Source organism: Oryx dammah, unplaced genomic scaffold (genome assembly GCF_014754425.2).
Source record: "Oryx dammah isolate SB20612 unplaced genomic scaffold, SCBI_Odam_1.1 HiC_scaffold_2, whole genome shotgun sequence".
NCBI classification, from domain to species: Eukaryota; Metazoa; Chordata; class Mammalia; order Artiodactyla; family Bovidae; genus Oryx; species Oryx dammah.
Window position 1 is genome coordinate 191,097,789 of NW_024070186.1, and position 14,319 is coordinate 191,112,107.

The window sequence follows — 14,319 nt, forward strand, 5'->3', positions numbered from 1 at the left end:
CACACTTCTCCAAGGAAACAACCTGCAACACAACGACTTGCCCCACTTGACCCTGAACTTTTGGAGGGCAAGGAGGTCTCTGCACCCCCCAGAAAACAGCAGCAGGGCAAATGAAGCTTCTAAGTATATCGATACATTTGAATGGTAAGCTTCCAGTGAGCAAAAACCACGTCTTCACTTTCTTTGTGGTGGACTCTGAACAAATCCACTTTAACTGTGCTCAACATGGTTTCTTGGCTCCTAAAGCTGAAATGATGTGGCCAGGTTGACAGGATTGCTGGGCCAACCAGAGGTGAAGGGACGGCGTGACTTTGCAAGTTTTATCACCTGGATATCTGTTACCGCATCTATAAACTCTAGCGATGGGTCAGTGCTCAGGGTCTGTCATTCTCGGGAGTGGTGTCCCTAAAGCTTTGTAAACTTAATAGAAGGTCCTGGGCATCAGCAGGAACGACAAGTGGACGGACTGTGTGTGATCAGGGGTGGTGCACAGGATTGACAGATTAGAGGAGCCCCCATCCTCCACCTCAATCCTGGGGCTCTCAACCTCCCCTCCCCCGTTTCTTTTCCAGAGCTTTCCATAGTTCGGAGCCCCTCCAGTCCCCAGGGACAAGATGGGTGGGTTTGGCTGAGCTGGCGGAGGGGAAGGGCGGCTCGGATTGCACCCATTCCGTCGGGCCTCCGACCTGACCTCGGCCGGTCGCCCTGTCAGAGCCTCCGTCTGGGGCCCCACCTGCAAAATGGCTCCTCTAAGGCTCTCCAAGCCTACAGCCCGTCTTCTTCCACCTCTCGAGTGCGGACTCTCCCTCACACTCTGACCGCGTCTGCCTCACAGGCCGCACGCAACACGACCAGCGCTATGACCCAGCCCAAGAATGCGCTCCGGGAAGCACCCTTCTGCAGGCCTCCTAGAAAGCCCGGATGTGGCCGAGATACCGCGAGAGCTGGGAAGTGGGGGCGCCGGAAGCAGGGCCGCTCTCGCGAGACAAGGCGGAGCAGAGCCGGGAGGGCTTGTGCAGTGTGGAGGTCGTTGGAGTCACTTGTCTGCTGACAGCTCCTTTGCCAGCCTGTCCGCGCCCTGCCCGCCCCAGCCATGCTTTCCGCCCTCGCCCGGCCTGCCGGCGCCGCTCTCCGCCGCAGCTTCAGCACCTCGGCCCAGGTAGGCCCTGCGAGGGGCAGCCTGCAGGTGGAGGCTCTCCGGCCTAGGCCACGTGTGTTCCTGGCTCGCGAGCAGCCTTGACCCCGGGTCAGTCAGCTTGGACCGCAGGGCCGCCTGGTGCAGACCCGCAGTTGTGTCGGCTGGGTCGGCCCTGATACTGAGCGGGAGGTGCGGGGGAGAAAGTCCCGGAGTCAGGGAGGTGGGAAATAGTCCCGCTCCAGTACCGGGGCGCGTCTCCGAGCCTGCCAGTTCACCCCCAGAATCTGCTCTTGGCCTGTGTTCCTTCAAGCTTGAGAAGCCAGGGCTGTAGAGCCTAAAGTAACTTACCTTCCGTAGTATTTTGAGAGACTAACCTTGTTGTTGCAGCTTCCGTACAAGCATTGTGTAATTTTTAACTTCATAGTGCAGACAAAACTACCCAGGGTAGAACACTGATCCAAGGTTACACAGTCTTTTGGCCAGAGGATTAAAATTCCCCTCTCCTGACCACTGTAATTTTTTTTCTTTTTGGATCACCAAGCCTTCCCTCTAAGAACCCGAAGACTCTGCTTCCTCTTAAGGACCTTTTGAAGGCTGCCGCCTGCGGTGGGCCGCCTGGGCCTGGCTTGGCCTGGGACTACTTAAGCCTAAGCTATTTTTAGCCGTCTCGGCAGCGATTCCTAAACTCTGGTGTGTATCAGAACCACCAGAATACTGATAAAGATCAGAGACAGAGGGTCAGTGAAGGAGATAGGACCTGCTGGGCCTCTGTTTTTACCGAGAGCCCCAGGTGATTCTAATACACCCCAAGTATGAGAACCCTGGAATACCCACATCGCCTCTTAAGTACCTTGCCCTAAAAGGGAGATAATTGTTAAATGAGATTCTGCATTTCTTAGCCTCCGCCTTTCAGACCAGGCTCCTGTGTGTTCAGTTCATTTGGAAAATAAATATACACATAAGTACCTTTGAGTATCTGCTTGCCCAGAACTGTGTTGGGTGCTGCAGGAGAAGCAGTACCTATGCCAAAAGTGAGTAAACTTAGGACCCCTAAGACCAGTGGGGGTGTTGAAGAGTGACACTGAGCAGTGGGGGAAGGGAACTAACTGAAGATAAGACCAATATTCGCTGCTATGATGTCATGAAGGGTATTGAGAGAAGAAGGAACATGGAGAAAACCAAGGCTTTGGATTTTGGAGTTGAGTTGCTAAGGTGTGAAAAACTGCTCGGAAAGAGTTGATGGGAGTTGGCGGTGGTATTGATATCAGGAGCTCAGGTTTGAATATATTGAGTTTAAAATTCCTACTGGACATACAGACAGAGTCGTTGAGAAGGCAGGTGTATAAGTCAGAAAGATGAGCTTGAGCCAGATGGTGCATTGGCCTAGAGACTGTAGATCCCGTGTCATTAACAGGAAAAATGGAATGAGCATTCAACCTCCGTGTATTTATGTCTCTGTATGTACTAATGTTCTAATATATAAACACAAGAAAGAAATTTAAAAACAAGCTGTTAAATAAAGTTTGTTATACAGACTTTAAAAAGCAAACTTGTGTAAGAAGTGTTACTATATATCCATTTTCAAAGCCTACTGCTAAACAGTGTGCCAAACAGTGGGAAAGGATGTGAAATCTGGCAACAGCTTGTTTAGGAAGAGATCCTGAGCTGTCCTGCAATACCAGAGATTCTCATCTCACTGTAAAGATTCCACCATTTACAAGTTATGTTTTTATAAATATTAGCCGAGCTGATGAAACCTTGTACAAAACGTAACGTGGCCTCATTCCACTGAAAGCCTGTTACATTCGTCTTGTTTGTCGCAGGGGACTGATTGATCCAAGGACCCTGGTTGAGGACGCCAGGTCTGTCTGTTTCCTGGTAGATATTAATTCTTCACCTATTAGACAGAATTAAGACACAGTCTTCCACATTGACATCCCGCACACCAAGGGGACTGTGTCTTGCCCCCCACGTTGGAACCCTGGTCAGTCATGGGAGCCAGGCTGAGAAATCTGGGCATGAGGAACTTGAGAAGATTTTTGAGCAAGGCAATGATGAAAACTTTGAATTTGGGGGAGGATGGTTGAGAGGTAGAGCTGAGGACCTAGGTTAGACAGTGGAATCAATGGAAATCAGGGGCAGGTTAGGGAGATGTTTGAGATGCCACCTCCTTTGTATCCTAACTGGGTGTCTCCAGTAAGGAAAGAGGCAGAAGATAGGAATAAAGGTTTGAATGTGGGTGAACACAGGTGCCATTTGGGGACAGGGATGGGAGAGGTAGCAAGGATAAATTTATTTACACAGTTGGGTTAGTGGGACCAATGGGATGCCTAACAGAACTGGAGATGTGGAGTTGGAATCTGGGAGTCCCTGGGATTTGGGACAAGGAGTGAGGGTGATAGCTGAAGCCTTGGAGGTGAGTGAGACTCCATACTTCAGGTTCTGAGTGGTTGGTCCAGCTAGTTTTCTGTGAAGTCAGGGGTACAACTTAAAAAAAAAAAAACGTGAATTTGTATCTTACTTATAGTATATGCCCTTTCGAGTTTTAATTTCTTCAAGCAGATCACACTGTGTGTGAGGTGGGTTTTTTTTGAGGTTTTTTTGTTTGGTTGGTTTGGTTTTGTTGACAGAAGCCCAATATTGCTGGCTTCTGTTGCTGTGGACCACGACGTGCAGCCGCAGCAGCAGCCGTAGTGTAGACGCTGCCCTCCAGGACTGTGTCCCGGCCTTTGAACTCCCGCGGCTACTCTTTTCTCAGTTTGTCTTCTTCCTGGCCTGCTTGCCAGGATAGGCTCCCCTTCTCGTTTGTGAGTTTAGGCTAAAAACAGCCTCCCTGAGGTTGGCTGGGGTTTGGGTTAGGCCCTGCACGAGACCTAGAGGTGAGAGTGCCTCTTGTGTAAAGGGAGTGAGCTTTAGGGCAGGACTTTGCTTCAGGACAGCTCTTTGCCCTCAGCTCCTGGGCATCTCACTCCCTGGCCGCTCGGGAGCTGGCCAAGGCCTGTTTCACTCCTACAGCCCCCAGGTCCAAGCACTGGCCCATTGGTAGGATTTCATAAATATTTGTCTATAGTTTTTAAAACTGCACGTTGCAGGCGAGGCTTTTGCTAGCAGTCCAGTGGCCGAGTGAGTAGTCTGCTTGTCTCTCGAGGGTACGGGAGAAGTATGCCCTGACTCTCACAGCATCTGGATGCACAAGTTGTCCCCCGTTTTCCTGAGGCATGCCTCTGAATGTCCGGAAAGAAACAGGGCCTTAGGGGTGGTAGGAATACCTTCGCCTCTTCGTTTGGGACCACTGCAGTAAAGGAGGCCAAGGGCCATAGTCTGCAGTTTTTACCATGTGAATCCTTTTAATGCTGATTCCATCTTCAGAGTCCTCTCTCTCTGCCTCTTTCTAGAACAGTGCTAAAGTAGCCGTGCTGGGGGCTTCCGGAGGAATTGGACAGCCGCTTTCGCTTCTTCTGAAGAACAGCCCGTTGGTGAGCCGCCTGACCCTCTACGATATTGCTCACACGCCTGGAGTGGCCGCTGACCTCAGCCACATCGAGACCAGAGCGACCGTAAAAGGTACTGGGCCCGCCTACCCCACGGACCTTCCATCTCTTTTCCCCAGTAGACCAGGATCCAGGTTTAGAGTGAGATTCTTGGGTGGAACTAGGTGTTCAGAGACTTGGGGTTTCCGTGTCCATTTTAGAATTTAATTTTATAAATTATTGCAGCTTTTTGGACTTGTCTCTAAAAATGTTAACTAGTGTCTTTCAGAAAAACAACAGTGGCATGATCTTCCCATTTAAAAATTTTTATGATTTAAAATCATAGGAGGGCAGGGGTGGGGGGAGCCTCCTACAGGGACGTGGGGGCAGTAAGCAGCGCTATCCCTGGTGCCCTGCCAGTGCTTCTGGGCCAGGCCATCCCTCCACCCCAGGGTTTCTCTCACCAGCTTCTTCAAAGCACGGCCACCTTAGGGAAATCTGAAATGAATATAGGTATATTATCCAAGAAGTCGTTCATAATCACATAGAGTTATATATAGCCTGCTCATTATAGCAGCGTTTATCCACGGCACCAAATTCTTGGTAAAGTCATTTTTAAAGAGGTATTATAAGTCATAGCTTATTTATTGTTATACCCATGCTGTTGGCCATTGGGCTGTTTTGTGTTGTGCTGTTCTATAAATATTTATGTAAGCTGTGATAAGCATCTTTTTATCTTTACATTTTGTTTAGGATCATAAAAGTAGAATGAGTAGGTACGGCTGCTTTACAGCTTTTACTGTAGATGTCAGATTGCTGTGCAGGAAGCTTGCACTGCTTCCCGTCTCCACTGATGGTGTGAGGCTGCCGACGGTGTTTGCACGTGTCTTCAGGGGGTGTAGACAACACAGGAGGTCGACTTGTCAGGTCACATGCTTGCGTGCCTTCCAAGGTCCCTGTGCATTCGTTTGCTTACTCTTTCTTGGGCTGTATATTTTACAGTTTCCAGAAGCTCACACAATAGGGAAAAGTCAAATCAAAGCAGGTTTTGGTCATTGGGGCCAATCCCCCTGAGATGTTTGAAAGTGAACCTTTTTCTCCTCAGGCGATAGGAGTAAACAAAGCCGGTGCTAATATGTAGAGTCCCTGTGTGTCGTGGATTCTCTCTCCTGGCCTCCAGGGCACCTTCTGATCTGACCCCAAAGTGGAACTTTTGTTAGAATGACCGTGCTGTGGGATAAGCAGCTCTTAGCAGGAGCTGAGCAGGACTCAGAGGTGCTGGCAAGTCGGGTCAGATAAGGCCAAGTGGCCAACTTGGATGGTTATTCCGTTCTGTAGGAGGGCTGGGCCATAGAGGCTGGGGAAAAGTGGAGTGAACGGGACTGTCCTGCCAGCTGGAGTCGTCCAGACCATGGCGGTAGTTCTCAAGGAGAGGAACCCCTTCACAGATAGCCCTTCCATCCTGTCTCGAGGCCTTGGTCAGATTTGGACCTGGGTGGGGCTGTCCTCCTGGGCTCTGTCTGTGTAGATGTGCTGGCCTCTGTGGGTCGGAAACTGAAATTGCTCACTCGACTATTTTCTTTTTTCCAGGCTACCTCGGACCTGAGCAGCTGCCAGACTGCCTGAAGGGCTGCGATGTGGTGGTCATTCCGGCAGGAGTCCCAAGAAAACCAGGTATGTGTTGAAAGCCTTGCCTAGCGTCTCCCTGAAAGTCAACTAAGGACATGGCTTTCCATGAAAAGTGGAGCTGGTCTTTTCTCTGCTGCAGAAAAGATTCCAGGCTCCCAGATGCCCGTGGGGTGCAGACAGACCCCTGCACGAGTCACTGGGTCCCCTTGCCCAGTCTCTTGGGTTTTCTGCACGGAACACCCTTTTCTCCACGCACCTCTGCCTTGGAAGGCTTACTGATCCTTTTTGGGTATAACCCCCCTCTCTCCCCTCCCCATGCTCCACCCACACCGACCTCTGTCTTGGCACTTGTCACACTGGGCTGTTTTCCCTACAAGACGGATTTACTTGACAGGGACCCTGTGTCACTCATGTTTAAATTTCCTTAACAACAAACACACAGCACTTGGCATGTGTTTGGAAATTCGTCCTGTGCTTTATGAACAACATTGAATGGGACCATTCTCAGGTATGACCCGAGATGACTTGTTCAATACCAACGCCACAATCGTGGCCACCCTGACCGCTGCCTGTGCCCAGCACTGCCCAGAAGCCATGATCTGCATCATCTCAAATCCGGTGAGTGCCTGCCGCGGGCAGGTGGGCGCTGCAAGTGCCGCCTGAAAGCTCAGTGTGCGGCTGTGCTTAGAGTGGAGAATAAGCGGGTTGATGTGCCGAGGTGGATAAAGGGGACGAGTACTAAGAGGCCCTTAAACTTATTTCCTAAGGATTCTTTGTGGCCATGTGAGTGGCAACCTGAATTTCCCATCAAGCATGTGCCTTTGTGCAGGTCACTTCCCCTCTCGGTATCTTAGTCCTTCCACCTGGAAAGCAGGTCTGCTCCTCAGGCCGCCTGTGGCTGAGATTGCAGCAGCCTGTTAGCTCCTTTCACTGTGCTCCACTCAGGCTCTGCAGTTCCCGCCACTCCGGCCTCTCCCTCCTCACACTCACACCTGATCACATACACAGCTGCCCCCACTCGCCCCTACCCAGGCCCTGCTCGCTGGTTTTTGCAGGAAGCTTGTTCCTCAGTTCATAAACTCTGGGTCGGGAGCTGTGTCCCCCTGAGAAGTCAGCTAGGGCGCGCATACCCACCCCAGCAGGGCCCCTGGTTGCGTTTGACAACAGCTTCCTCCGTCCCTCCCTCCTGATTGAATCTGGACTCTGGTCTCCGAGTGCGAGAAGGACCCGGGTGAGGTGTGGTGGCAGTGCTCTGGACTGAGGGACGTGGCCGAGGGCAAACACCCCAAGCTTGCGGCCTGGGCCTCTGAGAAGAGGGTCCTGCCCTTTCCAAGGAGCTCCCTGTTCCTCAGGGGCCACTGGTCAGAAGTTTTGGGGAGCTGATTTTGGTTTTGTCTTATTTTTTTCCATGTACCAGGTAATATGTTAGGCATTTGCCATATATTAAGACACTTAACCTTCATAGTATTCTTGCCTGGAAAATCCCGTGGACGGAGGAGCCTGGTAGGCTGCAGTCCATGGGATCGCTAGGAGTCTGACACGACTGAGCGACTTCACTTTACTTTTCACTTTCATGCATTGGAGAAGGAAATGGCAACCCACTCCAGTGTTCTTGCCTGGAGAATCCCAGGGACGGGGGAGCCTGGTGGGCTGCCGTCTATGGGGTCGCACAGAGTCGGACACGACTGAAGCAACTTAGCAGCAGCAGCAGCAACTTTCATAAGTAACTTCATGAGGTCGTTGTCTTCCATTTTTACAGATAAAGAAACTGAGTCCCAGGGAGTTGATGTAACTTGCCCAGGGTTACAATGCAGAGTGCCAGAGCTGGAACTTGGCCCTGGGCCATCTGAGCTTGTAGCCCTGTACTAGGCTGTTTTTTTTTTTGGTTTTTTTTTTTTTTTTTTTAAGAATGGTCTTTAGGGCCTAAGGCCCAGCTGGAGCAGAGCTTCGCCTGCGGAGCCTTCGTCACATTTTTAAGTTGACTGTTGAAGGGTCACGGGCATATGTGAACTTTGGGGTCGGAGGTTACCAAGGGGAATGGCTTCTTCTTTCACATGGCAGGGTGGGGGGCGAGGGGACGAAGCAGTCTTTTAGAGTAGGGGCCCTTCCACGGTGAGGCTCAGTTACCAGACAGGGCAACTTAATGTGATACCTTCAGGCTTGCTAGTAGTCTGATGAGATTTCCTTCTGTCGCATGGCTCTGCTCTCAGAATGCAGGTGAATTGTGCCTTTCTGTTGGATTTACTAGGTTAACTCCACCATCCCAATTACAGCGGAAGTTTTCAAGAAACACGGAGTGTACAACCCCAATAAAATCTTCGGGGTGACAACCCTGGACATTGTCCGAGCCAACGCTTTCGTTGCAGAGCTGAAGGTAAGAGCTGCATCGGGCATCTTTCACGTGGCCTTTCTGATCCTCTGTGTCCATCCTTGGCTCACTGATGGGCATGGAAGACACCAGGGCCCCGATAGGTCACGTGTGACCTGAGGGTGGTGTTCAATGTCTTCAAAGCTCACCTCCTTCATGGGAGGCAGCTCTCACATTTTCGTGGGGAATGCAGATGGTGGGCGCCTGCGGGCTGAGACTAGCCAGCGCCTGCATTGACCAGCTCGGTCTCCTCCCCGCGGCATCCAGGGTGCAGGCTTTCCCAGGGTCTCTCGATGGCTGGAGTGGGTTGTGCTCCTGGTACTCTCCACCTCTGATAACTGACCTTTGCAGGATTGACCTGCTCATCGTTAGGCAAACGATAAGATGAGTAAACAGGAAGGGCTTGGGCAAGCTCCTGAGATGGTGTCAGCATTGTTACCCCGGTCTGTGTCCTGATTCCCTCCTCGCGAACTGGTAGTGACTTAGACTCCCCTCTGCTCTTGCCAGCTGCCGGCTTCTTCCTGAGCTGCCAGACTCGTCCTGGGGTGGGTGTGGCACCGGCACCGGGTCCAGAGTCCTCAGTATGTTTCACAACTCACTGTCTAAAGTCCCTGCTTGTGGACCCTGCAGAACTACTTCCTCCCTCCCCAATAAACATCCATCCTAAGCTTCAGGCCATTTTTTGTGACTCTGCAGAGGAGGGTTCCCATCCTACCTCCCACCAGTTAAGAATAATTGTCGAGCACGTGGCTTGGAGAGAAGGACAGGCACAGGATTTGACCTCCGTCTTCTGCCCCTGCACTCAGCACCTCTCTCCACGGTCTTTCTTGCTGTGGCGTGTTCCTCAGCCTCTGTTCTCCACGGGGCAGATCCTGAGATGTGGCCCCAGGGCCTGGGAGCTCTGTGGAGTGAAGTGGAAAGAGACGCTTTAATTCCAGAGACAGTGAGTTTGAACACACTCTGGGAGATAGTGAAGGACAGGGGAGCCTGGCAGTCTGCAGTCCATGGGGTTGCAAAGAGTTGGACATGACTGAACGACAATTCCGGAGACAGTTGGATTGAATAAACCAGTTCAGCACATGTGTGTTTGGAGTGGCATTGTTGGTGCCGTGTCCCAGGTGTCCAGCCTGGCACCCTATGCAAGTTCCCTGCTCCGTTAGCCCTCTGCTGCTGGGCCTGCCCACCCTTGTGACTGGGCTCCCCTTGCTGGGTGAAGCGGGTTCCTAACTCTGGGCATCTCTCTTTAGCAGCTGCAGCATTTGGGGACTGCTAAGCCCTCTCCCATAACTCCCACCAGTGTCTTTTTCTGTGATAAATACCTGATTCGCAGAGTCTCGGGGGGTGGGGGGCAGCATCATGCCTCAGGTTTAACAAGTGAATCAGCCGTCGCAACAAGCCCCACTTAACCGACTGTGGCGTCGTGACCCCTTTCCACGTGGTTCCCTCCTTTTGGTCCCAGTCACTGAGCTGACAGAATCTCAGCCCTGGCTTTTCTAGAATCTCGCTCTCATGCGAGGGAAAGAGAGTCTGCTTTGCTCACGGTGAGCGCAGTGTGGGCACGTGAGTCTGGCCTGAGGCAGGCGTGACAGCAGGTGTGGGAAGGAGGGCTGTCAGCCTCTGGTCCCAGGAAGCTGTCGGGCTGAGGGGGACCCGCTGGGACCCTCCAGGGAGGCAGTCTCCAGCCCGCTGTGAAGGGAGAACCTCACAGTGTCCTCACCAGACGCAGGTGCTCCTCGCTGCACATTCAAGCTGATGTCAGAGCGTGCAGGCGCGGGGGCTGGTGGGAGAGGTGAGCACGGCCAGAGTCGCCTGCGGCCTCTTTCCCGGCTCCTTTGTTTTGTTCTTGAGTTTTGTGGATTTTCCCAGTGTTGGTGCTTTAGGTACATATAACGTGTTTGACACTTCAAAGTGCTTGTTTAAAAATTAATCAGACTTCATGCTTTTCCTGACCAGGATTTGGACCCAGCCCGTGTCAACGTCCCCGTCATCGGTGGCCATGCTGGGAAAACCATCATCCCCTTGATCTCTCAGGTGCGTGTCACGGGTGTGTGTCTCCTCGCCCGGAGGCCCCCAGACCACGAGCGCCCTTCAGAGGTTGACGGTGGGGCCCTGGGGCAGGCAGACCTCACCCTCCGTGGTTACTTGGAAAGGATTCCTACTGAGGATGCAGCCCCACCCCACTTGTCTGGGGGTCTCCTGATGCCCTGGGGGCTGTGGGAGTGAGGGCGGCCAGGTGTTAGAACGGCCAGCTCCCACACACACTGAAAACTGCCAGTGGAAGCACCCCCTGCCTTCCCGATTAGGTCAGAGCAGGCAAGGTCTCTATGTATAAAAATGAGGAGACAAAGTAAACACCCCCAAGAATGAGGTAAATCACCTGGTGACCTCGGAAGAAAATACTGAGGAAACACTTCAAATCTGAATTGATGGACATCCCACAGAGCGAGCATTCAGTGCCCTTGACTCCTGTCATGAAAGACAGGAGGGCGGAGGGAGCAGTCAGAGGCGAGATCCCTGAGCACCGTGGGCCCCGCCAGGCCCCTGAACAGCAGAGGGAAGTAGGGGGACAGTTGGTGATGAGTGAATAAGGTCTGTGGTCTGTTTCCTCACGCGTGATACTAATTCCCTGCTCTTCATAACTGCATCCTGGTATGTAAGATGTTAACGTCAGGGTAAGGCAGGTGAGGAAAATCTGCCTGCTATTTTTACAGCATTTTGGTAAGTCTAAAATTAGTCCAAAATAGAACAAGTTTTTAAAACATGAGTAGGGATATCACTGCACCTCCTAACAAAGTCAGCTTGTTCTTTAAAGAAAGGGTCTTGATTTCCCACATGGCCGCGATGCCCGGCCCCCGTGGGCTGGGGGCGGGGAGGGCGTGGGATCGTGGACCCTGGCCCTGCTCACACGGGCCTTGTGGCTTCTGCTTGCAGTGCACCCCCAAGGTGGAATTGCCCCAGGACCAGCTGGCCACCCTCACCGGTCGGATCCAGGAAGCCGGCACCGAGGTGGTCAAGGCGAAGGCCGGAGCGGGTAGGTCTCAGGGGTAGCCCCGGGCCCTGGTTAGAGTTTGAGCTGAAGACACAGCACCCGGCAAGGAGCAGGGCCTTTTCTCAGTTTCACATCCATCCGCTTGACATGCCACCCCCCTGCTGGGCAGCATGGAGTAGCGTCTGAGGTCAGCAGAGCTAATTCCATGCCATTCATGCATTTATTGGGTCAGGGAATGCTGACGTACATTCCCGATGACTAGAAGGCTGGAGGCTACCCAGGCGGCTTTTCAGCTGGAGGGAGAGCGCGCCTGGATCTCCAGGTCGCAGTGCTGGCGTGGCTCACCCATCTGTGCCCTCCCAGGCTCTGCCACCCTGTCCATGGCATACGCTGGAGCCCGCTTTGTCTTCTCCCTCGTGGACGCGATGAACGGAAAGGAAGGAGTCGTCGAATGTTCCTTCGTTAAGTCCCAAGAAACGGACTGTCCATATTTCTCCACACCGTTGCTGCTGGGGGTACGTGCCTGGGGGCCAGGGCTCGGCTGAAGGAGGGGCGCGTTCTGTAGTGGAGAGTCAGCTGCTGCACCCAGAGCTTTCGCTCCTTGACTCGGATGTCCGTGAGCAGGGACCGTCCCGCCGCCTTTGAAGGGTAGAAGCGCCACCGAATCAGAAGCAGGGAGACACCTCCGTCTGTGGGGCTGACGGGCTCTCATGGCTCCAACAGCTGGTTGGCAGCGACCACCAGGGCAGCCATCCTAACGGGACCCTCGTGTCCCGAGGCGGCTTGCGGCCAGCTCCCAGTAGCGGCTTCTCCACACCAGCCTGCGCTTGTCCTGAGCCCAGGGCCTGCCGAGGCCTATGCTGCTGTTAGGAATTCAGTTCCAACACTGCTGGGCCGCTGGGACAGGGCCCTTCTCATCCAGTTACCGGCTTCAGCCAGGCTGGTTTGGGCAGCCATCCGGTCTGCTTAACCCCTACCAGGTGTTCGGGGAACAGCTTGCCATGTCTTAGCTGTGGGCACCTGCTGGGGTCAGGCTAGTGTGTGCTCCCCTTCCTCTCATGCCCAGAAAGAAGCCCTTCCCATAGCCCCCTGGTGTCCACAATCCCCGGGACTCTCTCTGAAGAGGTTAGTCCTGGAGCCCATTGAGCAGGTGTGTGTGGCACGATGAGGCCCCAGGGGCTGATGGTTCCGACCAGGGAGCGTCTGAGGAGGCCTGGATGCCAGGCTGCTGTCTTCCTAATAACCAGCGTTTACCTACGTATTTACATTGGGTTCTGGTGGACATTTAAGTGTTTCTTCAGTCCTTAACCAACTTGGGAAAGAAACTGGCTCCGAGAAGTAAGCTCTGTGTTGGGGAGAATAACTCGTGTTACTAATTATTGAATTCTTTGTGTACCAGCTGACCCAGGTCTGTCCTCGCAGCCTTCTGTGAGGCAGATGAGGAGACAGACCTGGCATGTGAGCCACTGAGCTGTGCGCACAACGAATTCCAGGGCCTGGCCCCCAGCCCAGGGCTGGCTGACAGCAGCCTGAGTTCCTGGCACGGCTCACACCCGTCCCATCCCGTCCCTGATGCGTGTAACTCCCTCCGCAGGCTGCCCAAAGCCGCCGGCCGCTGGTGTAGACAGGCTAGGCAGGGCTGACGAAGTTACAAGCAGGTTCTTCTGTAACAAACTCATTCAGGGAAGCTTTCTTGTAAAATATTACCATCTCCCCTCTCTCCTTCAGAAAAAGGGCATCGAGAAGAATCTAGGTATTGGCAAGGTCTCCCCTTTCGAAGAGAAGATGATTGCTGAGGCCATCCCTGAGCTGAAAGCCTCCATCAAGAAAGGAGAGGAGTTTGTCAAGAACATGAAATGAGAAGGCGCTTAGCGAGCAGTCGGTCTCCTTAACTTATTAAGGCATCATGTCACTGTAAAGCTATTTCAGATACTTCTGTCGTTTCAATTTGCTTGGTTGAGGAGGATTGTATTAATGAACCACCCCTTCCCAATCCCGGTCAGTCTGTAGGTGCATCAATAAAAGCAGGCTTTGATTTTCTTTTTCGAGGTCTCCTCCAATTAAATACTGGGATTTCTTCCCCATTAGAGCCTCCTGCAGAGTGTCTATCTGGCGTCTCTCCCATCACGAGTCAGAACTACATGTTATTTAAAATTTAGACTGAAGCATCCTGGTCTCCTCAGTAGCTTCAGGTCTAAAATCTCATCAGTAACTGCTTCTCCCAAGCCTGTGCTGTGAGCTGTCACACCCCCCGGGATCACGCTCAGGCCTGACTCCTTCGTGTCCTCTCACCCACTCACTGCCAGACCGCTGTCTCCTGTCCCGTGGTTTTTCTGGCCCAGCAACCAGCACCGCTGGCTGGATTTCACCCTCTTCTCGTTGAGCCCTGATATTCAATGGCAGTGACTACCGAATCGTGAGGAAGGCTGGGCAGGGGCAGGAATAGCCAAGCCAGAGCACCAGCTGCCGCCACCGGGCCGAGGACAAGGGGGGCGGTTCCTGTCCTCGTCAGTCGCCGGAAAGGGCCTTGTCACATAAGCTGGGCTTAGGATAAGTGTGGAGGATTAAAGGGAGGCCCGCCTCCCTTTAGGCACAAGCTGCTCCCCAGAAGCTGTGGGCTCTGAAATGGAAACTGGGAGCTCCGTACCTAGGAAAGAACCTCCTGACGACAGGTGGTGATGACCTTCAGTGAAAGGCAGGTGGTAGGTGGAGCTTCACCCAGTGG

The 14,319-nt window shown here is 52.9% G+C and overlaps 2 protein-coding genes across 5 annotated transcripts in view; one reads left to right on the forward strand and one right to left on the reverse strand.

Moving 5' to 3' along the window:
- STYXL1 (serine/threonine/tyrosine interacting like 1) overlaps window positions 1–1,998 on the reverse strand; it is a 28,201-nt gene extending 26,203 nt beyond the window's left edge. Inside the window, exon 1 of one of the 4 annotated variants that reach the window (XM_040261658.1) lies at window positions 1,513–1,998. The gene's annotated coding sequence lies outside the window, so the exon portion shown is untranslated. Of the gene's footprint in view, window positions 1–733; window positions 895–1,512 lie in introns of those variants that run through there. The other 3 variants (XM_040261675.1, XM_040261667.1, XM_040261651.1) reach the window with 3 other exon arrangements.
- Window positions 699–13,638, forward strand: MDH2 (malate dehydrogenase 2). Its single transcript, XM_040261641.1, has 9 exons — window positions 699–1,159; window positions 4,534–4,702; window positions 6,199–6,282; window positions 6,746–6,855; window positions 8,486–8,611; window positions 10,559–10,636; window positions 11,537–11,636; window positions 11,958–12,109; window positions 13,323–13,638. Exons 1-9 carry the CDS (start codon window positions 1,094–1,096, stop codon window positions 13,452–13,454), a joined length of 1,017 nt encoding a protein of 338 aa, XP_040117575.1. The 5' UTR covers window positions 699–1,093; the 3' UTR covers window positions 13,455–13,638.
- The last annotated feature ends 681 nt before the right edge of the window (window positions 13,639–14,319 follow it).